Below are 27,984 nucleotides of genomic sequence, written 5' to 3'. Positions count from 1 at the left end.
ACTGTGGGTCAAGGCTAGGCACACTGTTGTGCTGTGGAGATTGGCAGATAAATAACACGCAACCCCTGGCTTAAACTTCTCTAGTCTAAAAGTGCTAACCTTAATGGAAAAAAATGTGGCCACCTAGGAATGAGACTTACCATGTGATTATGAGTCTGTAGGACTGGTGTCCAAGTTCACGTGATGCAGCATGAAGGAAGATGAAAGCTAAGGGCAGGGAAAAACAGTTAGAATAGCAGGTTGATGGGTGCTTTTGTTCATAATGCACCATTTTTAAATGCTTGCTGTTCATGTTGGCCTGTCTGGCTTTTTTGTTTGAGAAGCACTTTGGTTCAGGGAAGATAAGAGCTCATAGAGGCCACAAAGTCAGCAGGAAAGGAAAGTCTAAATCTGTAATGCAGCACACTTGTTAACCTACTGGGTGGCAGAGGAAAGAACAAATTTGTCCTTGTTCTTGCCCCATGTCTGAGTTACGGAATTGCTTATGAATGTACTTGCATGTCACTTGAAGGATCAGACCAGGAAGGTGCTCTCAAGGGCAGTTCCTGCATCAGGCTTCTACCTTCTGGTAGAACTAGACGATGTCTGTTATGAAGGAGCACCAGGCTTGAGGTAGTGTCTAAGAAGTGGAAAGCTACTACCATTTCTGAGGTGTTTGTTTTAGAAGTCAATAAGATTAATAGTAAATATTTCTAGCTAGCCTTGCAGATACTCTGTGGCTAATGTGTTGCATAGGTGTCAGCCTGTATTTCAAGTATTCATTTGAGACATGCTGGAGTAAGAATATGTTTGAAAACATAGCTGCTGTGCTGTTCAGAGAGATTTATAAGCTGTTCATAGAATGCAGCCTGTATGAAGATGATGTGAATGTTGCCAATCAGGGCAATGACTGGAAGAGTCATACATCAAAGGCACTGATACCCTTAGATTGGCTTGGGATTCTTGTAATGCATTGTGCTATAATGAGCTAATGAAGAACTCTTGATCTGGATGTGTGTGAATGATGAATGATCAACTATAAGACTTGACAGAGGAGATGAAGATAGTTCTAAGCTTAAGCAGGAGCAGGTCCAAACTGTGTAACCAGATAATAAAACCCATAGGGGCAGGAACTGTATTTCTTGTTGTGTATTGGCATAGTGCTTTGTGCAGTGCAGTTCTGATTGAATTGCTGCCCCTGGGCACCACCAGAACACAGGAAATAACAAATACTGGATTTAGAAAACAGAAACAGCCATGTGAAATTGGAGGCTGTGTGGATCTTAGTTTTCTGAAACTAATATAATCCAAACTGGGGATTAATCACATCCCTTAATACCCTATTTGTCTATAGATGTTTAATAAGAAATCAAATTGAAATTAAATGATCAGATGGTGATGTTCACTCTTCTGTTCTTTGGAACTACTTTTATGTCTTCATAAGCTGCTGTTTTGGCTCTTTAATTGAGGCTTTACCTTCTCTAGTGCATTCTAATCCAAGAATCTCAAAGGACTGACAAACAATAAACTGCAAGGATGCTGTATTGGTATATCTAGACTAGGCCTAGATTTGTATTTCAAAGCCCTCTACAAACAGCTTTGCAAGCCTTCCAGCTTCCCTGGAGGGAGGGAAAGTAAGTGGTGGTAGAAGCATTTGGTCTGTCTTCCATTTAGAACAAGAGGCAGTACCATGGACTTGGTTCTGTTGTTGACAGCCAATGACTTCTGTTGCAACTGCACTGAAGACTAAAATCATGCATGAAAAAGCTGTGACTCAAAGTCCTTTCAGAAATACAGGTTACCAGTGGATGGAGAAGGTGCAAACCCACTTTAATTCTGCAGTACAAAGAGTAACTTGTTCACGAGGCTCAATAAACCAGGGGCAAAATTAATGTTATAGTACAGGAGTCCTAGCTGCCTGTCCTGTGAACTGACAAATGTTCTTGGGTTTCCCTGTGTGTGTATTTTCCATGTATCTTTCTGTTCTGAAATTGAGTTCTTGCTGGGTTGAGAGCTGGGCTTGTAAAAATGCATTTGTAGTGCCACATAAAGGATTGCAGTAAGCCTTCTTGTCTGGCCATAGTAAGGTTTCTGGAACATACAAGCAAAAAGAAAGTGTTTCTGTTGGGTCTCTCTGAAGATCTGCATTAATGCAGTCTCCTCTCATGGGTGTGTTTACAGCTGAAATTAAATTTCTTGGTCAGTACTACGTAGTGATCTTTTGACAAGCCTCAGGGGGCCTCTTATTAAAGCGATGAGCTGCAAAAAAGTAGACAGTGTCTATATGCAATGCAAAGGAGATGGCCAGCAGAGGTGCTTTTCCGCTTGAATTTGATGGAAGGAGGGAATGCGCAATGCTCATGGTTGTAGCGGAAGAGTGTCTATTGAGAAGCAGTTGCAGTCTGAGCTGATATGTAGGGATGCCATTAGTATGTTACCTGCCTCCACTGTTAGGAAGTTGTGGTTGCCACTACTGAATGTCATGGCTACAAGATCATAGGCAGGTTACCTGCAAATGCTATATTCCTGGAATTAAATGCCACTGTAACTGTTACGGGGAATCTCTAAGCCTTAGAGCACAAACCTAAAACAGTGAGCTGACCACTTCTAGCAAAGTATGGAGGGACAGGCTTGCTCATACAATCACTTTTTTCTTGTGTTTATCAGGTTTGAGAGCATTTATTCTAACAAAGCAGATGAACCAGGCACAGTATGCCCATAACGATCACTGAGATGCTGGAAGACTAGTTCCTCCTCCAAAGATCTGGTTATCTTTTGTTTAACAAGAAAACATGAGATCAAGATTGAAGTGTTTGACCAAAGGAGTAAACAAGTAATTTTTTTTACTAGCAAATTGTGTGTGTTCTTTAGAAACAAATGTGCCCCTACTGCAGCAAACCAGCTCATGCAAGTCTCTTCTTTTAGTGGAGACAGTCACATTTTCTTCAATCTAGTAGCAATGAATAAGCACAAGAAATGTGTCTGAAAGTTTCAATGTGTGCCTCTTCAGGAAGTCTCAAACTTTTCATATGGGTATCTGTCCTACTTTTTTTTGATTGCATCTATCAACGTTTTCTTCCCTTTCCATACAATATATGTTGAATTATACAACCAGTTTGTGAATCTCCTATGTCTTATAAATAGTCTGGGGGAAATGTCTTTGGTCTATGTTACCTTTAACTTCTAATCCTCTGCACTGTGCAAGTCATTAAATGAACTCTGAAACTTGTTTATAGAGCAAACATGCTTTTTCTGTCATTAATAGCACCTTTTTGTTCTGTAGGATTCCAAGATCCGTAATGCATGGAGGTTTTTCATATAGAGTGTCTGGCTTTAACTTAAAACTAGTAGGGAAACCCCAAGTCTCCAGTACCCTGATTATAAATGTATTGTTGCATGACATCAATATTGCCTTAATATGTTTCTGATGTGTTTGGATTTTGTTTGAATGTTGCTGTACAGTAACTGCTAGATTGTTTTCCATCCCTCATGTTGTTTTTTACTATTGCGTTACTAATGCAGCTTTCAGCCCAAATCTGTACTTTAATGCAGCTCTGCATATATAAGACTGGAAGGGATGATGTGATTGGGTTTGCCCTGAGGTAGCTGTGAAGCTAGTTGAGAACATGTGTAAGCATTTCAGAAGTAAGCAATACAAAATATAATATGCCTTTTCAGGTCACTTCCCTGCCTGAACTTTTTCAGCCTGAGACCCATCAGGGTTTGCATCCTTGGTTCTTTTTGTTGTCTTGGTTTAGAAGAGGAGATCTATCACTGGTCAGACCAAAAACTTACCTAGCTCAATAGCCTCTCTCTAACAGTAGTTAAGAAAACATGAGTGTGACACATGTATAAATAAGTCTTCCAATAACTGACAGTTTGGGGAATGTAGCTGATCTGAGCTTAGTTTTCCAACTCTGAAATGCTTGGAATTGCATTGCTAAAACTGATACCTCAATATCTTGGTAAGGAATTTTGAGTCAATAGCTAGGCAAAAAAGATACAAGCAAATTAAGTATTTATATTCCCTGAATACAGCTTCTCTGTTTTAGCTGCTACTTTGCTGTGTTTTCTGGATGAAGCCTAGCCTGAAGAAGTGGCAGTGTGGTATTGCTGCTTAAAAGCATAGGAAATAAAATGTTGTCATGCCACTTCTGCATGTTACAAAGCAACAAAAAAGTAATTTTCAGTTCTTAAGATACAAAGTGAAGGAGGAAAACAGGGTTGGTGCCCTCAACCTAACTGAATAACATATTTCAGGCACAAAGTCTTGTATAGTGATGTATGTAATGAGGCTGCTTTTGATGTCATGCTAGAGGCTGCCTTGTCTTACAAGTGGAATCCCTGCTGCCCTTGTTGTTCCAGCACTCGGAGCCTTTATAGCATGTTATCTCTGAAGACTTATTCCATCTATTTTCCCCCCTCCAGCCTTGCCACTGTACATCTCCTGTGCTGGAATTGAATAAGCCAGTTTATGTAACCCTTCTGCTCTTGTCTGCCCAAGTTATCTGGCATGTGGTTATTCTTACTCATGTATTGTATACCTGATTCTGACTTAATTTCATCACTTTGCTGCTCTTTCTGGAGCAATAGGTGTGTGTGTGTGTAGATCTTTCCTCTGGCACCTCAAAACCTGGGCTGGGCATGTTGTCCATGCCACGCATGCTCTGTTATTGTAGCTTATTTACAGAAGCAATTTATTATGCCTACTGCAAGAGGGCAGGCAAGACTCCTGTACGCTGCCTTCTCCTTGGCACCCAGCTTGCTGCAGAAGTTACTAATCCATACTTTTTAGTGTCTATGATTTGAAAGGCTTAGCTGGAATAGGAGGAGGATGGGATTTGTCCCAGAGACTGTAGAGAAGAAAGGAGGTGAATAAAAGAATAGGAAATAATATAGATACAATGGGGTGATACTGCATGAATTCTTTTTAAAGCTTTTTGGCTGTAACTCCTGATAGGAAACAAGCATGGAGAAAACGTAAAAGTTGAACTGCATGTACCCCTCAATAGTTTGTGGATAAGAACACACATTCATTTTCTGATATTAGGGATCAGATTGTACATATTTTCACTCAGAATTAAAGCGGCACTAAGATATTTGATTTAGGTGACTAGATTTGGCTAATGGATTTGTTGTCTTGTCTTCTATGAGGACTTGGTGTTTTTGTCCTTGGAATAGCCTAGGAGCTACTCTGTTAACACAATACATTGGATCATTTTTTTAGTAATGCTGGAACCCAGATGCCACATAGGTTTTCCATCTACCTTTGTCCCGAGTTTTTGCCTTTGTAGCTGTGATAGTGACAGTAGAGAAATCAGGATCTCGGCCAAAGTAGAAAGCTTCAGGAAAACATGGAACACAACATGAGTGGAATCTTAATTCCTAGAGGGCTCATTCTTGTAAATGCAAGTGGTGCTTTTCCTACAGTAAAGCAGGATTTGATACTGCAAGTTGGAGATCAATAGCTAGAGTATTGTCTCAGTGTGCTAGAAAGGGAATCTATAGTAATAGGATACCTTTTTCTCAGGTACAGTAACTTCAAAAGAAGTCAGTGCAGCTCAGATGGATTTGTTATGCTAAAAACTGATGCTAGGGTAGGACTTTGTCACATATTGACCACAGACATCTATAGGAATGGAGCTGAGACAGCAGAAAGCTGCTAGAATGATGCAATGCCTCAAAGATTCCAGGGTTAATCCCACTGGAATGGAAAAACTAGAGCTGTATTTGAAAAACAAATGAAAGACAAACCCCAGTTAACTCTTTATACTTCTGAAAAGTCTGAAGTAATGAGAATGCATTACGGTCTTATTTTAACTGGTAGAGTTGTATCAGAGGTCCCATTACTCCAGACTTAGTAACTTACAGGAGATATTTTTATTTGAGGTGTTAGAGATTGTAGGATGCCTCCTTGCCCTCCCTTCACTTGAAACTACTCTGCAGTTTTTGATATTATCAGGTTATTCTGACAGCCCCACAGATGGAATTGCCTTTGTAGCTGAGGAAAGGGAAATACAGAGAAGTAGAAGTTGCATAGGATTACTTAGGAAATCAGTGGCCAAACCAGGAGCTGAAACAAAACTGCTCAAGTCCTTGTCTGATGTGTTAAAACAAAAGCTCATTCCTCATCTTCACTTCCTTTGTCAGTATTAAGCTCATGCAGGACTAAGAGCGAGATGCTCAAAATGGAGAGCCCTGGGTTTCTCATTCACCAGAGTAGTTAGTCACTCCTGAATTAGCAAAATTACTCATTGCCATAGCTATCAAGGGAGGGAGGATTGTGTGCCAGAATCCAAGCAATGTAGGTAGGACTTCTTTTAACAAAGAAAACTATATTCATGCTGTAGGAGCCATGTTTTGAAGTGATGCTTCTCCCACTAGGCAAGGAAGCAATCAATCATATTTTTCGGAAATGCTCAGTGGCTCTTGAAGAGCCACGTGAACAGCTGAGTACTTGAAAACCAGGCCACAAACCAGCAAGGTCATCGGCAGATGCAGTGAGCATGCCTAGCTTTGCTCAAAGCACTTGGATTTGGAAAAAGAAAAAGCAAAGGAGAACTTGTGGGCTGTGGCTGCCAAGTCAGCATTTAGAGAAGGATAGTGAAAGGCTTCCTTCCTTTGAAGTGATTTGAAGTACACAAAAATTCAGGACTCTTGTGACTATAGAAGGAAGCTGCTGCTACTTTTGCCTTGGCACTACTTATGTCTTGAGTAGTTAGCCAGGAGAAACCCTGGGTGGAGGCAAGCCTTTGGCTGCTGTTTATTCTTTCAGATGTATCACATGGTGTTTGTACACTGGAACAATGTGGTGTCTTCTCAAGCCCCGAAGTGCAGGATGTGAGTGATTTTGTTGTAGTTCGGGTAATTGTATTTTGTCAAAAGGAGGCACGCTAGTTTTCGGGCTCTGCTTCAACTTCTCTTTTCTTTCTGATGAAAGATTAATTTTTTCCACAGTACAGACAGCTGTATGAAATGGGCTTGTTAGTTAGCTCGGAGCTTCAGCTGAAGGAGCTGTAGCTGTTACAGACAGGATTAGACGGGATGTGCTGTGAGTATAGGCTTCTTCAGAACAACAAGCTCTTATCCTCCTTGAGGAGGAGCACTTGGTTTTTAGTGCCTTAAACTTTTTTGTGCCCATGGCTGAGACTCCCTGTTAGAATCCATGTATGCTTATAGAAGCAGAAAAGCTGTGAAAAGGGAAGGAAACAATCATTCACTCATCTGAAACTTCCTGTTTCATTTCAGGGACTTTCTGCCACGTGGATCTGGCATCGTAACCAGACGCCCTCTGGTCCTGCAGCTGGTGAACTCCAGCACAGGTATGTGAGCTACCTTCCCTGTGTGTCCAGCTGGATCGCTGTCTTAGTGAAGAAAGGTCTTATTTCATCAGTGGCACTGCTCAGTGTGGAAAAAATAAATAAGAATTTTTCCCAGTAAAAATGACCTGCAGCTGGTTGTCAGTTCTACCTGTTTAACATCTGAGGTATTAAGTGTTCAGAAGCAAAATGCTTCTTAGGTTTTTTGTTTTAATTTATTAGGCAAGGCTCCATGCATACACTTATCACAAATTTTCCTTTGCCTATGCAGCTGTGACTCTTATGAGTGGGTAAGACCTAAAAGCCAGATGACCCTGCTGATAATCTACTGAACTAAGGGGGCGAGATGATTTAATGTACTGAAAACCCAGTGTGAGAACACTGAGATCTGGGGAAGAAAGACTACAGAGTTCTGTGGCTGGTCTTTTGGGCAATTCACTGGTTTTGCTACTTGCAGGATATTTTCGTTACCATTCCCCTTAACATAAGTTAAGATCTCATCCAGGAGTTGGCAAGTGAATGTTTCAAGGTACTTTTCCGCTCGTCAGGTGAACTTGATCTATCCACGGCAGTCCTCTCGTCTACAGTAAGGAGACAATTTGACTTCTATGAGGCTTTTAAAATTGAAACAGAGGGTTCTTGGATTGGTTAGCCTAGTCAAGGACTGACACACAGAAAACCCCAACCACCAGCCCATTCAAAACCATGTCAAGAGAAGGGCATTTCTTGCTCTCTTGAGTCTGTTCTCATTACGTAATGAGACTGTTATTTACCCCCAGCACTTTAATAAAGAGCTAGTCCAAGTTGTCCTGAGTACAAAGGTATATCCTGGTGTAGCTGTAGAAGTCACCGCTGCTGCAGGCAGGTGCATGCTAAGTTTGCTTAGTATCAACAGAGAAGGTCCTGGATTATTACTTGAATGAAGACAAGTGAGGATGCCACCTCTGCTGAGACAAAAGCTGGATTGTGAAGATGTTGGGCTCAACTGAATTCTCTCAGACATTGATCAGATAATGTGACTGTAGTAACTTCTATGCCAGCCTGCCAGGTCCTAGTGGGAAAGGCCCTTGCCAGACTTCATCCCTTCAACTGTTTTTTGTTTTGTTTTGCTTCAGGACATGATGTTTTCATTACACTTTGAGTGTTTCTCTGATTTCAGTGGCTACTTCTGACTCTCTGCTTCTGTTTAAATAGAATATGGTGAGTTCCTACACTGCAAAGGAAAGAAATTCACTGATTTTGAGGAGGTCCGTTTGGAAATTGAGGCTGAAACAGATCGTGTTACTGGCTCCAACAAAGGGATTTCCCCTGTGCCCATCAATCTTCGAGTCTACTCTCCCCATGGTGAGTCCTAATGCAGCATCTGAGTCAGGAGATAGATGAAGCAAGTTGCTGCTTTGTCATGAAGTAAAGACAGAAAGAACAGAGATGAAATGGGGAGCGTGCTTGGTTTTGACATTAATCTCCATGTGCTTGGGCCATGCTGTCTCAAACTGCCAGCCTTAGCCATACTGCTAAAACGGGTTTGTCTGCCAGCTGAAGTATCTGACTGCTAGCAGAACTTCTTGAGACAACTGATGTCTGTGCAGAAACTTGTTCCTGAGGCTGTTCCTTTCCATTAGTATGGGCATTACAGTGAAGAGCTGCTGTCTCTCCCTGCTTTCTGATACTGCTTTATTGGGCAAATAAATGGAACAAAAAAAAAAATTAATGAGGAGAGTGGCTTTCTTGAAGAGCACTTGTCTTCTGTTTGCAGAGCCTCCCTTGAATAGGGGTGGCAGGACTGAGCTCTTCAATACCGGGGACAACTCTTAATGAGTGGAACCAACTCTTCTGACTCTCCAGTCTTTGTTACGAAGTGAAAAAAATGTACTGTCATCCCTTCCCTTTCAGTGTAGCATATGTGGAAGGACTTTGAAGGCACAGTTTCCGTGATCAATGTGAAAACAAGTGATTTAAAGGGAAGGGTGATGAGATCATTGACAATCATGACTAGTAACGATTAGCAACTAGTTCTTACTAAGCAGTAACGAAAAGGAACTAGAAGGCTCTGTGTGCTTCTGTGTGTGCATCTGTTATGCCTATTATATATTGGAGACACTAAAGCTACAGCTGGTACTTATAGACCAGAACATTTCTACCTCAACACTCCCTTGTGCTATCTCTTGTTTCCTATGTCTAGTCCTGAACCTGACCTTGGTGGATCTACCGGGTATGACAAAAGTCCCAGTAGGGGACCAGCCCCCTGACATTGAGTTTCAGATCCGAGATATGCTCATGCAGTTTGTCACCAAAGAGAATTGCCTCATCCTGGCCGTATCCCCAGCCAACTCCGATTTGGCCAATTCTGATGCCCTGAAGATTGCAAAGGAGGTGGATCCTCAAGGTAAATATCTCTTAATTTAGCATGACATTACTAGACAGTTGCCTGATTTTCCTTTTACTTCTTGGTTGTGATTAGCCCAGTAGCTGTGGGCTCCTGTCTGTTGTCTTGGGTTGTATCTTCACCACCACACATTCTTCTGAGAGGTGGTAGTGAGTGTTAACAGTTACTGTAATAGAATTTTTGATATTCCCCTTTTTTCTTCCTTTGTCCAAGCCCCATTTCTGAAGAGGTGAAGGATTTCCTTTCCTTTAGTCATCTGCATTCTGCCTGGAGAAAAGTAGGAATATCTGCACTAAAATCCCTCTCTGCTGTGACATAGCATGTGTGTGTTTTAGCAGGATATAACTGAGAACTGAGCTCGATTATTGGCTGGTTTGCTCTCATGGCCTCTTGGACATGATCAGAACTGTAATGTTTGAGTCCAAGAGCCCTTGAGTAGCCAAGTTGGGCAATCTGTAAGGTCTGTGAACAGAGGAAAATATTACATGAGTTGTTTGCTTGATCAAGTGTGTTTGTTTTTTCCATAGGGCAACGCACTATTGGAGTCATCACTAAGCTGGATCTTATGGATGAAGGAACTGATGCACGAGATGTATTAGAAAATAAATTACTTCCTCTTCGTAGAGGTATGTTTCCTCATGCTTTGTCCATGATCTCCTTCCTCTATTTTCCCTGTGTGAGGTGTCCTGCCTGCATCCCTTTCCTCCAGTGCATCCCCTTCCTGCAACAACTGTTACAACTTGTGATTAAACCATCTCTGTTCCAAGCTGGAACTGAGAAAAGTTGGGGAACAGTGATCAGTCATGCTGTTAATAGGAACTTCTTAGGTATTTGTACCTTGATATGTAGTCCTAGCAGAAGCATAGCCTTATGCTCTTATCTTACTTTCTCTTTCCTTACTTCTTTTAATAAGGCAAGCTGCAAAAATGGAACTCCTGTCTAGAAGACTCCCCTTATCCTTTATCTAGATGAAATTGCCATAGTATATCAGATGAAATAATTTTGGACTGTGATATGTGCTGTGTATAGCCATAGTGAAGTATCTATCCTAAGGACTTTCACAGAAGTGTCTCAAATGAATGAGACTAGGGTATGTTTTGTGATTGGGGGAACAGTAATAAATAAGCTAATTCTCAGTTGCATAGTCATTTTTGTCCTGCATACCAAAATATCAGAACCTAGGCCATTCAGAGGAAATTCTAGATTTAAACTCTTCCAATTGGTTCCTAAAAATGTGTTGCCACTAGAATTCCCCTTTTGCAGTGCTGCCAGCTGGGTAACTTCTTTCTCAGACTTCAGTCTGAGTCCCGTTTACATTCTCATCCTTGCAACCATCTAATCTCTAACCCCACTCTTACAGGGTACATTGGTGTAGTCAACAGAAGTCAGAAGGACATTGATGGCAAGAAGGACATTCAGGCAGCTCTGGCTGCAGAGAGAAAATTTTTTCTCTCCCACCCGGCCTACAGACACATGGCTGACCGCATGGGAACCCCCTACCTGCAGAAAGTATTGAACCAGGTACTGTCAACAGTTAAGAACTGCTGCCCACTATGTCACAGGAATGGCTAGGCTGGCCATCAGGGTCTTCTGAGATGGAAGAATACAGGAAAAGCTAAAACTTGTGGTCAACAAACTGATAAATACTTTTAAATTGTTTTGCTGCAGTGAGACTTGTGAAGATTTGGTTAACTCTTCCTCCTCTGCATCATAAAAGGCATTTTGGTGCCAAGTCCTATGAAGTGTGCCTGAATTGTATAATGCTGATACAGTGAAACACATTAAGGCCAATCTTTATTGCTTACACACCACAGGCAGAGCACTGCTTTATTGTCTCAGTGACACTGGTGCAAAATCAATAGTTGGTTCATGGCATTTACACTATCAGAATGCAGGGTCTTTCTGGTTAAGTTAAAAGATACCTTCTGAATTTCTAGTGGGCTCTGTACCTAACAGTAAGCTGCAAAGATTGATTTAAATGTGATACTGGTAGTCATCTTCCCATCTATTAAGGCTGTCTTATCTCCTGTCTCATACAGTGGCAACTTATTGTTGCTTCCCTCTCTGCTCCCTTGAAATACTCCCTTAAGTGAAGAATTAATTTGTCCTTTTTCTTCCTTATTTACAGTCATCTTTAAACTGGAGTCTTCCACAGCTGTGCTCTGTGGAAACCCTCTTATTAGAGCCTCATCAGTGGTTTTGGCTCTTTCCACCTTGCCTTGTCACCCTTATTGAAAAAGGGCTTAACCACCACTTTGGATGTCAGTGGTGTGCTAATCTGAAGACAGAATAGCCTTTACCCTGGTGTAAATAGCAAATGCTGATACTTGTATGTGAGGCTTATTCTTGGGTTGGAGACAGCAGGCTTGTGTGAATGGGAGTTTTGTACCAGACTAGAAGGTAAAATGAAGGTCAAGAATAGAGGGGTGTAATAGGTAGGAGCTGGGGAGGCAATATACACCCAGCTCATAACTGGTAACTGTCCTGGGATAGACTTATTAGGACCACTCAGAAGGGTTAAACACAGAAGAGAGGAGCATTTCCTTCTATTTTGTGGTGTGGAGGTAGCAAACTCTTCCCAGTAACCACCTAGAGGTTTATTATCATTTTAAACCTTCTTGTGCAGCAATTGACCAACCACATCCGTGACACTCTGCCAGGGCTGCGGAACAAGCTCCAAAGCCAGCTCCTCTCCATTGAAAAGGAGGTGGAGGAGTACAAGAACTTTCGCCCTGATGACCCTGCTCGCAAGACCAAAGCTCTGCTTCAGTAAGTGGCCTTGGCTGCATGTCCCTCCCTAGAGATGACTGCTCAGCCATGACTTCTACTTCATGCTTTTTGTTTTCTTTCAGGATGGTCCAGCAGTTTGCTGTGGACTTTGAGAAACGCATTGAAGGCTCTGGAGACCAAATTGATACCTATGAGCTGTCAGGAGGAGCTAGGATTAACCGCATCTTCCATGAGCGTTTCCCCTTTGAACTGGTGAAGGTACCGCTTCCTTGTGCTGCTGAGATCCACTTTGTCTTCTTGCCTGTTGTCTGTTACCTCTTCTGTCTTGTCTCCTTACTCCTCTTGGTATCTTTCATCATCTGTCTGTCTCTTTTGACTACTTTGTTTCATGTTTTTCCTTTTACCACCTTTTTTACTTATTTTGTCTCCTTTATTGGAGCCTTCCCATAGTACTGACCTTTCCCTCAGTCCCTGTCCTTGTGACAGAACTTAACTTTCTCTTAGTTAAATGACAATATTTCTTTGGCTTAATTCCTAAATGCTAAATTAAATGTGCGAAAAAACTTCCTTTAACAGAAACAATAGTAAATCAATGACTGAATGTCCTTGCAGATATGTTGTGTCAAAGCTACTTTAACTGAATTTCACATAGTACGAATGGTGCTGAAACTTGTACTTCCTTGATCCTGAGCACCAGACTAGACCTAAAGCTGCCCTAATAGATATGCAAGAAGCAGGAAAGAGGATGTAGATATACCTGGGATTACTTCTGTCTGTCCCCTACCAATGGCCTAGTGGTGGGAACAGTGTAGAAACTGTTCTACTGTCATAACAGTTGAAGAGGATTTTTATTGAATGATAGTTTTCTTAGATGGCGAAGTACACTAACCTGCTCAGAAGTGGTACAGGAAAAGCTTTTTCCCATGTCAGTTGGAACAGACTTGAGAGCCAGATCATTCCACTCGTAGATTTTCTGCATTTTGCTTCCTTATTTTGCATTTGAATAAGATGAGGCCTTTTTAGTGAAATACAAGAGCCTGCCTTGTATTGGATAATACATTTTTGTATGTGAACTGTAAATATTTGTGGTGTTCACTGAAAAAACAGCTGCCAAGACCTCATGCTAAATCCTGAGAGACAAAACAGTTTGTTTTAGAAAGCAACCTAGCACTTCAGTCCTATTGCTTTATCTCAGAGAAGCTCCTTGGGAGCTGCTGGGGCTTGGCGTCTGTAAATGTTGGCCCTCAGCTATTCGTATTTGTCCAGGATGTCTGCATTGGCAATAGAAGCTTCATGGCTGGAGTCTATATCCAACACTTGGGCTAATATCTCATCTGTTGTGTGATAGTCCTGGCATGGGACCTCTTTTCTGTAAAGCATGCTGTTGTGTATCTTGGGGTTGTGCAAATAAGTGTCAGACAGTTTCTGATAAAATTCTCTCTTGGTGCAGATGGAGTTTGATGAGAAGGAGCTGCGTCGGGAGATTAGCTATGCCATCAAGAACATCCACGGTATCAGGCACGTATCACGCACTAGGCAGACCATTGGCTGCGTAGCCTTGTAAATACCTCTAGACCTTCCGAATGGAGTTGAAGACTTCAGAGGTACGGTAGGTTAGCCAAAGGGGAGGGATAACCTCCTTGGACCACCCTGGTGGCTTGAATCTGGGAGTAGGGACAATCATCCAAGTCAGTTTGCTTTCTCTTCCCGTGTGAGAGTTGCAGAAGCCTAAAAGGTAAAACTGCTTTGGTGACTAGACATTTTCTCCCTCCTTCTTGTGTCTTGGCATAAGAAAGGATAGAAAGAGGAATGCAAGCTCATACTACTCCATTTAGTTAAAACTAAAATGTTGGTTTTCACTTTCTGCCTCCATACTAACCAACAGTTAGTTGTTCAAAACAGTTGTTGGTACTGAGCACCTCCTCCCCTAGAGATCTGAGGGAGCATTTGGGGTGCCCATCATGAGCATTGCAATGGCCCCAGGACATAGTTTGCAAACACGCTTGTGTTCCCCTCAGCAGAGGTTAGCTGTCAGAAAGCACAGCCATGAGACCCTGAGTTGTGCTGTTCCTGGGAAGGTGAGCAGGGCCGGGTGCCTGTCAGAGCCCTTCCTGCATGCTGGGGTGTGAACAAATACTGACCTCAATTTATTTTCATTCCTTTCTTTTGCTCGGTCACTAGCTGAGCTTGATAAAGGGTATCAAACGTGTTAGTGTCCTAATCATTAACAAAAATCTTTCAGAAAAGGCCTCCCATCTGCTGCACAACTCTGAGGTCAAATATGCTGCAGAGGGGTCAGCCCCTGCCACCCTTAGGCCTGGCGGCTGAGGTGAAATGGTGGCCTGGCCATGACTGTCCAGCAGGGATCCATTTTGCCATCAGCACCTCCTTCCTGGGAGGTGCCAAGCATCCCCCATTTTCCATGGACTCCAGTCAGGGCTTGTCCAGGGGATATGACACTCCCCAGCCCCGCGTGCCGGGTTTCAGTGATGGCGGTGCCTGCTCCAAGATGTGTATGTAATGCTGTGACATTCTCCTTGCCCCTTCTCCCCCTCCTGCCTTGTCTTGTTCCCACCCTGGGTGTTTAGAACCGGTCTCTTCACACCCGACATGGCCTTTGAGACCATTGTGAAAAAGCAGGTGAAGAAGATTAAAGAACCTTGCCTGAAATGCGTGGACATGGTCATTTCGGAGTTAATCAATACTGTTAGACAGTGCACCAAGAAGGTAACCAGAGGCAGCATGGAGCTGGCACCTTCCACCCGCTCGCTGGCTGCGGCGCAGCATTGTGACCTGGGCAGGGACTTGCCTGCAGCCACACTCGGTGTTTCTAACCACCTCCTCAGCATGACTAGACCTGAGCGGTACCAGCCTGGGGTGATCCAGCCAACAAGCCAAACAGGAAGAGAAGTGCTGTGGGACATGGGACATAACCCTGCTCCCTGAATGTTTTAGAGCTGAGGGGTGCTGGAGGTGTCCCCGCCACCCCTCTGTAGCATAACTCCTGATTCCTTCTAAAACTAAGGGTATTTCTTATGTGGCCACATTTGACTTTAAATTTAGTATCTGGGTTTATTTTCCAAGCCAGAAACTGGAATTTAAATTTTGTCCCCGCTGTTCTTGTAGAAGTGAAAGGGTTCATGCCAAACTAGCTTTTGAGTGCTGCTGGGAGCGTGTATGGGGCTGAACTTCAGAGGCTGCAGCAGTTACAGCTGTGGGCTGTATCGCAGGGAAACGTTCCTGAGGTGTTGGCTTGGTTTCTGGTTGGCTTGGTCCATATCCTGTTCTGGAAGAGCAGCACATGGCTGAGAAGAAGCAAGTTAGAAATGTCCATCAACCTCTGAGGTCCTTCTGCTCTCTCTGAGAGAGAGAGGGCTTCAGGTTTTGCCCTTTGGGATCCATTCTGGTATTTAGGGCTGAGGGAGGGAACCTGCCTTGATGCTGCCCTCTGGATATGGCAGCCTTTGTTTCTGAGGTTGGGGTTGAAAGGCAGCAAGATAAGAACACTTGTGCCATTCCTCTCAGCCATGGCTTGCTGTTTCAGGCAGGGCTAGGTGCTGGTGAAAAGGCACCTCAGTTAGGATGGTGGTGTGGGCACTGGAGACTGGAATCGCCACTGGCTATTGAGGTGCAGGTAAACGGGCGTTGCAGGAGGTGTCTGGAGAGTCTGACACCCTGTCTCTGCAAGGGTGGGGAAAGGTGCCCAAGTGGTGATACTTGCCATCGCTTGCAGAAATGCCTAGTCCTTAGGGCCAAGAGCCTCTATAGAAGGGCTCAGGCATGCAGGCACATGCTTTGCCCCCCAGAACAGACTGGGAAAGCAAAGTGGATGCAGTGAGAGTTTGCTCAGGTTTCTAGAGTGCTGGAGGAGCTTCCTTTTTCTGTCCTGCTGTCCTCTCTTGGGGTGTGTGACTGTGGGGAGCACCCAGAAAATTGCCATTAGAGCCTGGCGACAGGTAAGCACAGGCCCTCGGGCTGCCAAGTATCCAGAGTCGCCTGCTAGCTGGATCAGAAGGGCCCTCCTTTTTCCATGCCCTCTGAAGCTTCTCTTGATTTGTTTTCCATCCATCAGTTACCATTCAAAATCTCCCATTCATTCTTTCTCTTTGCATCCTTTTCTCCATTACCCACTTCTTTCTTCATTGTTTTTTTTTTTTTTTTCATTTCCTCTCTTACTGACAATTTCAGAATAGACCATTTGTTCTGACAGTGGCAGGTTCCTCAAGCGATCAGGTGGTGGGTACAGCGAAGTGGGAAATAAGGGAGGAGAAGACACCACAGGGATGGGGAGAAATGTCACAGATTCAGCATTAAAGCATTCCATTTTAGCTTAGATCCTACTGCTAAGAATTTGATGTTTGACTTCAGTGCTAGTTGCTCTGTGCATGCTCTAGTAGCCTTGGTTACAATTTTGTATCAGAAGAAACAAAATATTGTCATTCAGGTGATACTCAGATACTGGAAAGGACTGATTTTTTTCAAATATTTTTGTGCAGGGCCCCCCAAGTCTGGTTGGGGAAATAGTGTATATTGAGCTTAGCAGAGCAACTGGATTAGTAGGAAACTGCTACTGAGTCAGAGGATGTGAACTTAACTCTGGAAATGCCCTTGGTTTGCTCAAAAGGGGCATTGTTGGCACCTTGAGAGACCCTTGGGTGAAGCTGAATCCTTTAATGTATTCCAACTCTCTGCTACTTAAAAGGCAGACTACTTGTAGGTCCTGTAATATGTGCTGAAGAGTGTTTTAATACTGGTGTTGCTTGGGGTCTTGCAGGTGTTATCCACAGAGATGTGAAAGATGATGTGAAGGGAGAAATACCTGATTTCAATGAGGTGGTGGTTGGTTATAGCTAGCCTTGGACTGGTTGTTAGGTGTAGGCACCCCAGGTTTGACTATCAACTGTATCTTTAGAAAGGCAGTATGTCCTTCCCATGTCAAGGGGATGTTGTCCCCTTGAAAGCACTTGCAAAGCAGTAATGCCCCATGCTAAAACAAGTAACTCTGTGTAAGAAAGAGCATCCTGGTGGAAGCTCTAAAGTGTTAAAGATGTGCTGAAAAACTTCTTTGGGTGCAGTAGTCTTGAATTGGATTAATCTTGGCCATATTTCAGTAACTTTAGTTTCTGTGGACTTTCTGCTGTTTCATGGTGGAGCCACTGAGAATACAGGCCACTAAGATAGTATCAGTGGAAATTAATACTTCCTTATAAACCTCAACAGGCCTGTATTGGGTCTGGTGCTACAGGTTAGCTGGGGCAGAACGGATGCTTTGTATAGCTATGGATGCTCTGTAGCATGTTTGCATTTTCCTAAATACTAGGTACATCTGTTCTTACTGAGGAAGTTAATGTTGCAGGGAAGGCGAGTGAGATGAAATACGCTCCATAAGTGGAGCAGTTTGTCTGAATCCCTGAAACTGAGAGACATCAATTCAGTTCAGTTCTGCCAAAACAAGATGAAGTGACAGACCTTTGCAAGTCTTAGCTTGGCTCCTGTTCAGGCTTCCTGCAGCTGGAATAAGGAAAACATGAAGGGGAGATAACTGTGGTGGGAAGGAAAGGGGAATGCCTGAGACATGGTGAGCCTCTAGGAAGAGAGGCAGTGGCTCACTGTGGCAAGCAGCTTTGTCTTAAAATCCAAAGAAGCTTTCCTTCAGGAAGAGATCACTTGATCCCTGGGGGGTTCCATCCATTCATCTTGCTCTTGACAGCTCACCATTTCACTGGCCCAGCTGCTCCTACCTCATTCCCCTTTGCCACTTCCATTTGCCTGTAGACTCTCCTGATACTTGGCAGTGCACAGGCCCCATAGCAATGCTCACCTGGTTCAATAAACTAATGGAATGAACCAAAATCTCACTTCTCATTTTGCCTTGTGTTTTCTCTCTTTTCCCTTCCTTCTCTTTCCTCCTCCTTCCTACTCTTTCTCTGCTTCGCTTTCTTCTTCCTCGTTGCTTCCTCCCACCCTGCCCCTGCCATGCAGAACGGGTCTCTTCACGCCTGACCTCGCTTTTGAAGCCATAGTGAAAAAGCAGGTGCAGAAGTTGAAGGAGCCGAGTCTGAAGTGTGTGGATATGGTAGTGAGTGAGCTCACATCCACCATCAGAAAGTGTAGCGAAAAGGTAAAGAAACAAAAAATGCAAAGAAAGGTCAATGCCCACCCCCTTCCCACACACTTCCATGCTATTTCTCCACACAGACCCCAGGAACTCCAGCAAACCTAGTGAGAGGAAATGGGTATAAAGATGCATCTAAAGGAGAGCAGCAACCTGCAGGTGTAAGAGCAGTTTAAAAGCAGGCCAAGAGAAGTGGGCATCAGCTGATGGGCTCTTTAGCCAAGAAGTGAGCTGGGATCCAGTGGATTATTCTAGCATACTCTTTTCCTCTGTCTGGCTCAATGGCATTCACCTCAGTGTGGATCAAACCCTTTGCAAGCCCTGTTTCCTGTGCATTTGGGACTTCTTTTTTTTTCTGGGGTCCCCTTAAAAAAAATCCAGATACCCTAGGAGAAGATAAAAAGCCAGAAAAAGACCTCGCATTCCCACAGCATGAGTGGTCTGCAGGTTTCTTCTTAACTGCAGAACTATGTTGAGCAGTAGCATATACAAAACAACAGTCGATTTAAAAGTTTGAGGTGCAAGATGTTCTGCAAGAGAGATTCAGAGTCAACAGAAGATTACTGTCCCAAAAGGCTTGGGGAAAACCTTTTCCAGGCATTACACCCTCTGCATCATTCTCCTGCTGATCTCTCGCTCCATGGACTGTACTCAGTGGGAGGTAGCGTGGATACTTTTCCTTGTGTGCTGTGAAGCACAGGAGGTGAAGCCTTAGGCTAGCAGAGGGCAGCAGCAGGTGGAGAGGGAAACTGCCCTGAGTGACATGAGGCTGTCAAATACTGCTTAGAGGCTGGGGCAGGAGTGGGTTGGTTTCCCAGGCTGGTTTCCTCCAGGAGGGGGCACCACATGCCTCCTTAAAAAAAAAAAGGCAGATGTGGCAATTAGTGTTAAACTTACAGTGAGAGGCCAGAAACATGTCTGTGGCACAACAGAAATATGTTCTGGAAACTGAGTTGGGAAGGGCTGTTTTGTGAGTTATTTTAGGACTTGAAAATTGCAATTCCCTTCTTCCAGGGTTACAGCTGGACTCACCAATGTATACCCCTAAATTGGGAAGGAAGGGAAGATAAGAACGGATAGGAATTCAGAGTGAAGGCGAGAGCTGAGCTAATAAGGTCTGGTTGTACTTAGGAATACAGAGCTCACCACTGCCTCTGTTAAGGAGACATCTTTGACATGCCCTGAGCTCTGCTCAATCTATTTCTTGTAGAGTTCTGCTGTTGCCAGATTGTGGGGGCTGATGTTGCAAGACAGAGTAACTCCTTTCCAGCCTGTTTCTCTTGTGGATTTTTTACTTTGATGGGTTTGATTGCTTACACTGTTTTCTGTATCTGGCTGGAGATGTCTGTTCTGGGTGGGGAGGGAGAAGGATCATGAAAACCTCAAGGGTGTTGAATTCCAGTTTCTCTATTGGACAACATCATTAGAGTGGCTGGATACCCACTTGCTCTGTGGATTTTAATCTATGACACAGTGGAGGACTCAGTGAGGATGTTCCAAGGTGATGGAACCAAGATACATCCTGTAAGGAAGGTGATAGTAGCAGTGACATTGTATGAGACTAAAGGCTGTAATAAAAGCTGGGAAGGCCAGGGAGGCAGATGTTAAATAGAGATGAGAAATAACTGCCTGAATGAAGATATCTAGCAATAGTACTGGAAAATAAAAGGAAGGTTTTAGTAATGCTTAAAGCCAAATGCCTACATGTAGTGAGAAGCTTAATCTTGCCTGTATCTCCCTCCGAAAGAGTAGAAGGTAACTGCCATAGATCACTTTAGGATAGCAGCCAGCCTGACATGGTTTCTGATGGCATAAGGTAGTAACAGCACAGGGGCATTAGTTAATTTGTAATATTTATCTTGCATGTTATAGCCCTAACTGCTTGATGTGGACAAGAGCATGTGCTAATAGGGGAGGCATCTGGAAAAGGCTACTTTAGGACTGATGCTAATTGTAAGGTAATAAACAGCCCACTGTGTTGTGGACTGATGCTGCCTTTCAGATGACAAAAACAAACCTTAAACTTACTAGAAGTCCTGCAAGGCTTCTTGAAAGGAAGACCGCTTGGGCTAACACCTCTTGAATTAGCTTAACAGTCCTGTAGCCTTGGTTTGTTGCTGTCCTGAACTATTGTGTGGTGTCGTTTGTGTGCTGTCACAATTATTTCATTTCACCCCAGATGGTGAAGAAATCTTTGTATGTGCAGTTGATAAAGCTGCATAGATGGAATAATATGAGACCATCAATAAAGAACACAGAAGGCGGCAAACCCATCTGTACAGAAGTACAGCTTTCCTCTATGAAAAGAGATTTGCAGTTGACTATCTCTTGACTATTAGACAAAGTTGAGGGCTGAAGAGAAGGTAGCCATTAACAGCTGTTCTCTGACTGTCCTGATTCTGAGCTCCTTCCAGTTGGTTAAATGGAGAGTAGCTCCAAAATCAACAGAAAGCTGGTGTAAGCATGTAAGCCCTTACCTTTAGGAGGATAATGTTCTAGCTAGTGTTTTTCCAGTGTTTTTCCAAAAGCAGGAACCTCCTGTGCCAGGCTGCACTGCAGCATCTCACAAGTGCAGAAAGGTCTTGCAAGTCAGCAACCCTTCAGCTAAACGTTGATCTCTGGTGTGCTGGCAAGGACTCCTGGAATCTGCAAAGAGGAGAACTAAGGAACATTGGGACAAATTGGTTTTCAAAGAGGGCTGTAAGCTTGTATTTTGATTAAACAGGCAAATGCAGCTAAAACAGGATTGAAAACCCACTTGAGCTGGGACATGATCCCAGGCTGACAGACTTAACCCCTTGAAGGGTCGCCTGCTCTCCTGTCTTTCAGAGTCATGGCATTTCTGGGTGCTGTTTGTACTGCTGGTGATAACTCCTTGCCCCTCTATGCCCTACTGCATGTTCCCTGGTGGGTGTGACATCCTATGGCTTGTCTAAGTCCTCTTTCCTTGCCCACTTTTGCTTCTCCTGTGCATGCTTGGGATTGGAAGCTCCTGCATGGGGACTGATGCTGTCAATTTATTTTTGCACATGAATGTTGCTGGATGACCTGGGTTCTGAATAAACCACAACTTGTTTTGCACTTTGTGTGCATTTGTACTGGTTGGGAGTGGGGTGGTGAGGGGAGGTTTGATGTGGTTTTTTTGTTTGACTTTTTTTTTTAATTTGAAGCAAAGAAGCTGAGACTTGCTTAGAGGTTTTCCAACTTCCTGCTTTTCTGTTTGACATAACTTGCCCATCTATCCTTTGCCAACCCCCCAAAGGAAACAGGAAGCTTTGCCTGTGTGTCTCTGAAGCAACCAGCTGCCTGAACCATAAAGATCATGGAGAACACCCAGGTTGTGCTTTCAAAGAAGGTGGTGGTGGGGAACACTAATTCCACTTGTTTTTTCCTGCCTCTGTAGGGTCATTGGCGTTCAAAACAAACCATGCATTTGAAAACAGGCAGTGTCAAAGCTAGTCCCCAATTTCAGTTCCAGGCTATTGCAACTTGGTTGACTGCAAGGATGCTGAAAGGGTTTGAGAGTATTTGTAGTCAGATGTTAGGAATATTGTTGCTGGTTAGTGTGGGATATGGCTTCCAGTAGTGATGCTGCACGCTTTGAGCCAATTCCTTCTACATGTTATAATTGCTTATGTATACAGAATAAAAGGCCAAACCAGTTTAAGAAGAAGCTCTCATGTAAATTGGAGGAACAAAACAAATGCAGTACAGATCATAGGCACATGAGATGTCTTTTATACACCCCCTTGAGGGCATATAAAAGACTGATATTAGGAAATGCTGTTTGATATTATAGTCAAATTGGAGGTAATACTAAAAAAAAAAATGGGGGAAATTATTTCACAGGGAATAGGCAAAGTGGGGAAGAAAGGGCTAGATCCTGGGTCTGGAGGTTTAATTTCGTTTGACTGTGCTGGGCCTGACCTGAGAAGCATACGGTTACTGCCATTGAAATCACTAGAGGCTTATGAATTTAGGCAAGTAGGTAGGTGCTGTGTGAAACCCAGAGGGCTTTAAGGGTGCTGATTTTGGAAGTGTTTCTCATGTATGATCTCTGTAGATATTCTTCTTTTGAACCATAGCTAGTAAGATCCTACTTCTCTGTCTGGGCAGGAAAGGATTCCCTCCTCAGTAATGTGGCAAAAGTGTGGTGTAGGTGCGATGTGAATATAGACCTCAGCTCTGTGATCCTGCCCCAGCACAGATGGAGAGCAGGTAGAAGCAACTGGATGCCCAGAGCACAGTGTTTCTTGAAGATATGTACCCTTGAGTTGGTCAGATCCTCTGTCTCTGCCTGCAGATGTTGGAGAGGGCCAGATGCTCTCACTTAGTGCCTCAGCAAATGGGGATTGAAATCCACTTCATTTCCCAGGGAGACTTCCCATAGGATGTAGCAGGCTGTAGCAACAGGCCAGTCACCTACTTAGCCTACTACAATGAGATGCTGAACATCTAAAGAAATTGTTCACTTTAATGGGAAAAACCCAACAAGCAATAAGCAGTGCATTTACATCTGGGGTTTGTCAAGAGCCTCATCCCAGGAAGAATGTGGTGGGTTTGAAGCAGTCTCTGGTGAGGCAGAAAGGTTGCTGCAAGAGTGAAAAGGGCTTTTCTCTGAAGCCCACAGTAAGAGGGAATGAACTTTGCCCCCAGCAGACCTCCAGGAACTTGGAAAAATCTGTCTGCAAGTCCAGCTTTCTAGAACTTCCTTTGAAAATATCTGATTGCAGAGTGTATGAATGCATGCATACATGTGGGGGGCTGCTCCCCCCTTTATACCTCCCTTTCCCATGTGCACGTGTTTTCTCTCTCCTGCAGCTCAGCCAGTACCCTCATCTGCGTGAGGAGATGGAGAGGATTGTTACTACTCACATCCGTGAGAGAGAAGGCAGGACCAAAGATCAGGTAGGGGATCAGGAGTGTGTAAGAGGGGAGATTGGGTGGGGGACACCTTTGAAAGGACAGTCTAGGCTAGAGGGGTCTGAGCCAAGGGGTGTCTGGCTCCAGAGGGCTGATCAGATGAACAATGTACAGAGCTCTGTCTGCCCCTGACTATTAGCAGTGTCAATCACTAACGTCTGTCTTGCTCTGTCTGTGCCTCTGTTTGGCAGGTCATGCTTCTAATAGACATCGAGCTGGCTTACATGAACACAAACCACGAGGATTTCATTGGCTTTGCCAAGTAAGCACCCACATCCTATTGCCTCCTCTTCTCTGCATGTGTTTCCTGTGGCTCTGTCCTATAGCTGCTCCAGTAAATGGGTTGCGAAGGCCCTGGTGCAGATGTTGTGGTCTCAAAGTGTGGTTCAGCTCTCAGTATCGTTTGTTTTTCAGTGGCTCTGTATTGCAAGGCTGGGGAGGAGAATAGGGATGTGTAGGAGGAGTGTGTTGGGGGAAAAAGCAGATGCTGTGGAGGGTTAGTGACCCAAGAGTGGCTCAGGTGGGAGTGAGAAGATGAGTAGACCAGGCTGAGAGAGCAGATGAAAATAGATTGGGTTATCAAGGCTTGGAAGCCAGTGGTGAGGGGCATGAGCTCACTGTAGCAGCTGTCTGATGGGAGCAGTATTCAGGTGATCAAGAAGAGCCTGGGGGGTTTTGAATGTCTCTGCTGTTGTTTGCAGTGCTCAGCAGAGGAGCAGCCAGATGAGCAAGAAGAAGGCAGCTGGCAACCAGGTAGGCCAAGTTCTATCTCCCTTACTGCTGCAAGAAGGACATGTTTGCTACCTGGAAGCTACCAGGTGGACAAGTGTTGGGCTGGATGCAGCAGTGCTCTTAGTTTTTTGGGTTTTTGTTTTTGTGTTGGTTTTTTTTTAACTCATCAAACTCTGTACCTGCAGGATAGTGTTTTAGGCTCACTGCAGTCAGGAAGAACTGAGCATGTAGCAGCAATGGAGGCAGAGTGTTGTAGAGGGAAATGGATGCTTGATAATCAAGATCTGGTCTTGCTTTTCTGGTAGAAATCCCTATTAATGTTGTGTAAATCCCTGTTTCTTCAGCCCCTTTACTAGCTGTGCTAACTCTTCTGCTGAGGTGAGGGGTACAGAACACTAGGTCTGAACTGTTAGAGTATAGAATTGTCTTTTCTATTGTCTTTTCCATCAGTTGTATCTACTTTCTGGAAAGGGATTTCAAGAGAGTTCATGAACTCTCTTCTGGAAACCTTCACTGGAAATACTTAAACCTCTGTACAGGGAGACAAAAGGTGATTATAGCCATGGTTGCACTGAGTATGTATGAGAACACACCCGTGGGAGAAGACAGTAGTGGAGGGGAGGAGTTCCCTTATTCCTTCAGGAACTGTAAGGAGTGTACATACAATTAAAAAGGGGCTAATGACACTTTCTCCCAGATTTGCTGGGGACATGACAAGGCTATCTAGGCTAGAAGATCTTGTAGAAACAAAGCCTTATAAGCAGCTTCATAGAGAATGGAAGCAAATGCTTTTGCTTAGTCTTTTTAGAGACATTCACTCCTGACATCCATCCTCTTTATAACATGTTTGACCACCTTTCCCTGCACATAAACATGCAGACTGTTTCAGTACACTTGGCAGCCAGGTAGGTCAGCAGCTTGGGCTGGCCAGCCATCCATTTCATGGGATCTCAGAGCAGCTGTAGGGAATCCCATCCTGTGCAGTATTACCTTACAGAAGAGCTGAGTGTAAAAGAGTGCAAAGGGCAAACTCTTGGATCTACCTGTAAAGCGCTTTGGCTTTCCCGTTAGCAGACTTTATTTTGGGATGGGAGTTGCTTTTGTTAACACCTGGGGTAAAAGACTTGGTACCAGCTTCCAATTTATTTTATTTTTGAGCCTCTCTTCTCCTGCTCCAGCTTTCCTAGTAACAATCTCTCCTCTCTTTGCTCCTCTCCTGCTCTCTGCTCTGCTGCTGTTGCTATGGTTCCCCTTTGCAGGATGAGATCCTGGTGAGTAGAAGGCCACTCAGCAGGGTGTGCTAATGAACATTAATGTTGCATCTGGGAAGGCAAGAACAGTGCATAGACAAATTATTCCCCCTGCTGCTGAATGGGGAGAGAGGGCAGCTGGCACTAGACGCAGGTGAAGCAGAAATGAGGTGAAAAGGTAGCATGTTGAGGAAAAAATTCAGAACTGCTGGTACATCTTGTGAGTGGGTGGAGATAAAAAGCAGTAATCCAAGGATGTGTGGTTCTGTTTCACTGCCCCCTCCTGTCCACAGAGAGAATAGGACTATCTCGAGCTTAACAGTAGGCATGAGATGAAGATCCAATGCTCCTGTGTTTACCTTTGTAGGGTAAATTGACAATTAAAAGGATTGTGTACCTCTATGGTAGGCTGCTCACACAGTGCAACTTGCTAGTATGCAGTGCAGTCACATGGTTTTTCAATGCCAGGTCGTTTTCAGCAAGCACATCCATACAACAAGGTACACACACATAATGCATGCAGATGTTTTTGGGTGTTAACAGTGCAGTAATACATATAAAAGCGAATGCATTTAAGCTGATGCATACTTGCATTTGATTACTGCATGTGTGAGGCTCTAAACCAGCACTTGGTGAATTGGAGTTCCCTAGAGAGTAATAGCCTGGCTTCCTTACAGACTAAACTTAAAAGAACTTGTTTTGCCCTAAATTAATATGACTACTCAAATACCTGGGTATGCTGAAGTCCAGAGTGCTAATTCCAGATGCACCATTTTGTTCTGTTATACTTAGTGTCTCCTTCTTACTAAACTCAATTCTTCCTGGGTTGCTTGCCTGTCTTGAGCTGGTTCCCCCCACCCCTGAGTTGGGTGAAGCACTCCACACATGCAGTGTGCCAAAAGGTGTGCTGGTTTTCTCTAGGCATGGCCTTTTCTGGGTGTGTTGCTGTAATCTGGTGCTTGTAGGTTGTGCCAGTGTCCAAGGCACTCTTGATGCAGTTCTTCCTGCATCTCTTTCCTCTTGGCAGAGGGTATAATGCACAGCACTGCGGGTTCCTTCCTGTGACCTTTTTATACTATTCCTGGCCCTTTCGAGGCAAAGACTTTCACTGGCCAGTTGAGTGGGGGGCTCTTCTTGCAGCAGCAGAGAGCACGGTGTTCCTTGTCTTTCCATACTACTCTGTGTGTAGGGATACCCTCTGATCTTTCCTCTGTCGCCTAAGGCCAGGCTTTTAGGGCCATTGTTAATGCTTCCTGCTTCCACCCCATTAGGTCATCCGAAAGGGCTGGCTCACCATCAACAACATTGGGATCATGAAGGGTGGCTCCAAGGAGTATTGGTTTGTCCTGACAGCGGAGAACCTCTCCTGGTACAAGGATGATGAGGTGAGTAGCTCAACTCTGCAACTTGAGTCTCAGGCATCTGATGAGGATAAGGCCTTCAGTTCACTGGGTGTTACAGATGTATCTTCTGAGTACTGTCTGCAGCTTGTGACACAAGCTGAAGCTCTCCTTGGGCCGGGTTCCCTGTGGTGTCAGCACTGCTGAGCATTTCCGAATTGATGTGAACGTGGCTTTTTTTGACGCACAAGGAGTAACATCTATGCTTGAAGCCCTGGCTCAGCAGAAAGTTGACGAACACTTGGAATGAATTTGACCTTTATTTGTCTTGCTGTGGCAGCTGTGATCAAGGGTGTGATGGGTTAGTTCCAAGATTTGGACTTTTTGGTATTTGTGGGGCAGACATGATGAGTTTCCTGAGGGAGTATGGCAGAGCTTTTCATGCATCTCTCCTAGTCACAAGAAAAAAAGCTATCTCCTTTCTGAGCACAGCAACAGGAGCTGTGGACCTGAAGCTGCAGCTCAGGTGCTGGCTCCTTCTGACTTTGAGTAAATTACTTAACCTCTCCAGGATTCAGTTGTTAAACCTACAAAGCAGGAATGCCTGTCTTTTTTAATGTATCTGTATTGAACATGCCAGTTAACACACTATTGGTAAAATTGTTTGAATTATGAATGGTTAGACTACTGCTGATCAAAAGTACAGTGATGTGCGGAATATCACTGATAGGAACATGGACCTACTCTGTAGAGTTGCTTGAAAATCTTGAAGATTAGGAATTCTGGCAATGTGCTGTGGTGTCTTTCTGCTTCAGTGGGAAATTATATAAGCGGACAGAATTGTCCCAGCTGAAATTATCATTGTCAACAGTGTGTTGCTTCCTGTGCAAGACAAAGGTAGATAATTGTCTTTTCTGATTACTTTGAAAAGAGAAAGAATAGCTGGATGATTTTGGTAAGGACATGATCGAAAGGGTTAGCCCCACTAAGTGTGCTGGGGGATGAAGAATGCCTGGTATGATGTAGTCATACATTCTAAGTTGATCAGGGTTTCTGATTGTAAATAAACAAACTGCTCTGCCTCTTATTGTGGTTTGTGTCCCTCAGGTGTTCCGAGGCACACAGTAGTGTGCCTGGGAGCTGCAGCTAGGCCTGGCTTCTTGTCTAGTTCATATCAGTGGGCCTGTTTCATTCTCGGCAGGTGGAAATG

The 27,984-nt window shown here is 43.9% G+C and overlaps 1 protein-coding gene across 14 annotated transcripts in view; it reads left to right on the top strand.

Annotated features, from left to right (window-relative positions):
• DNM1 (dynamin 1) overlaps nucleotides 1–27,984 on the top strand; it is a 69,132-nt gene that overhangs the window by 17,427 nt on the left and 23,721 nt on the right. For 6 of the 14 annotated variants that reach the window (XM_050907793.1, XM_050907789.1, XM_050907794.1 and 3 more), the window contains exons 2-14: nucleotides 7,228–7,301; nucleotides 8,493–8,642; nucleotides 9,481–9,684; nucleotides 10,212–10,310; nucleotides 11,045–11,205; nucleotides 12,311–12,453; nucleotides 12,537–12,672; nucleotides 13,865–13,932; nucleotides 15,003–15,141; nucleotides 23,351–23,437; nucleotides 23,644–23,714; nucleotides 24,154–24,205; nucleotides 26,706–26,819. In XM_050907793.1, coding sequence (XP_050763750.1) covers nucleotides 7,228–7,301; nucleotides 8,493–8,642; nucleotides 9,481–9,684; nucleotides 10,212–10,310; nucleotides 11,045–11,205; nucleotides 12,311–12,453; nucleotides 12,537–12,672; nucleotides 13,865–13,932; nucleotides 15,003–15,141; nucleotides 23,351–23,437; nucleotides 23,644–23,714; nucleotides 24,154–24,205; nucleotides 26,706–26,819 — 1,498 coding nt within the window. Of the gene's footprint in view, nucleotides 1–7,227; nucleotides 7,302–8,492; nucleotides 8,643–9,480; nucleotides 9,685–10,211; nucleotides 10,311–11,044; nucleotides 11,206–12,310; nucleotides 12,454–12,536; nucleotides 12,673–13,864; nucleotides 13,933–15,002; nucleotides 15,142–18,396; nucleotides 18,536–23,350; nucleotides 23,438–23,643; nucleotides 23,715–24,153; nucleotides 24,206–25,443; nucleotides 25,456–26,705; nucleotides 26,820–27,984 lie in introns of all 14 variants that reach the window. The other 8 variants (XM_050907788.1, XM_050907792.1, XM_050907783.1 and 5 more) reach the window with 3 other exon arrangements.

Source organism: Gymnogyps californianus, chromosome 18, assembly GCF_018139145.2.
Source record: "Gymnogyps californianus isolate 813 chromosome 18, ASM1813914v2, whole genome shotgun sequence".
NCBI classification, from domain to species: domain Eukaryota; kingdom Metazoa; phylum Chordata; class Aves; order Accipitriformes; family Cathartidae; genus Gymnogyps; species Gymnogyps californianus.
The sequence above is the reverse complement of the archived record's forward strand: the minus strand, read 5'-3'. Positions and strand labels throughout refer to the sequence as shown.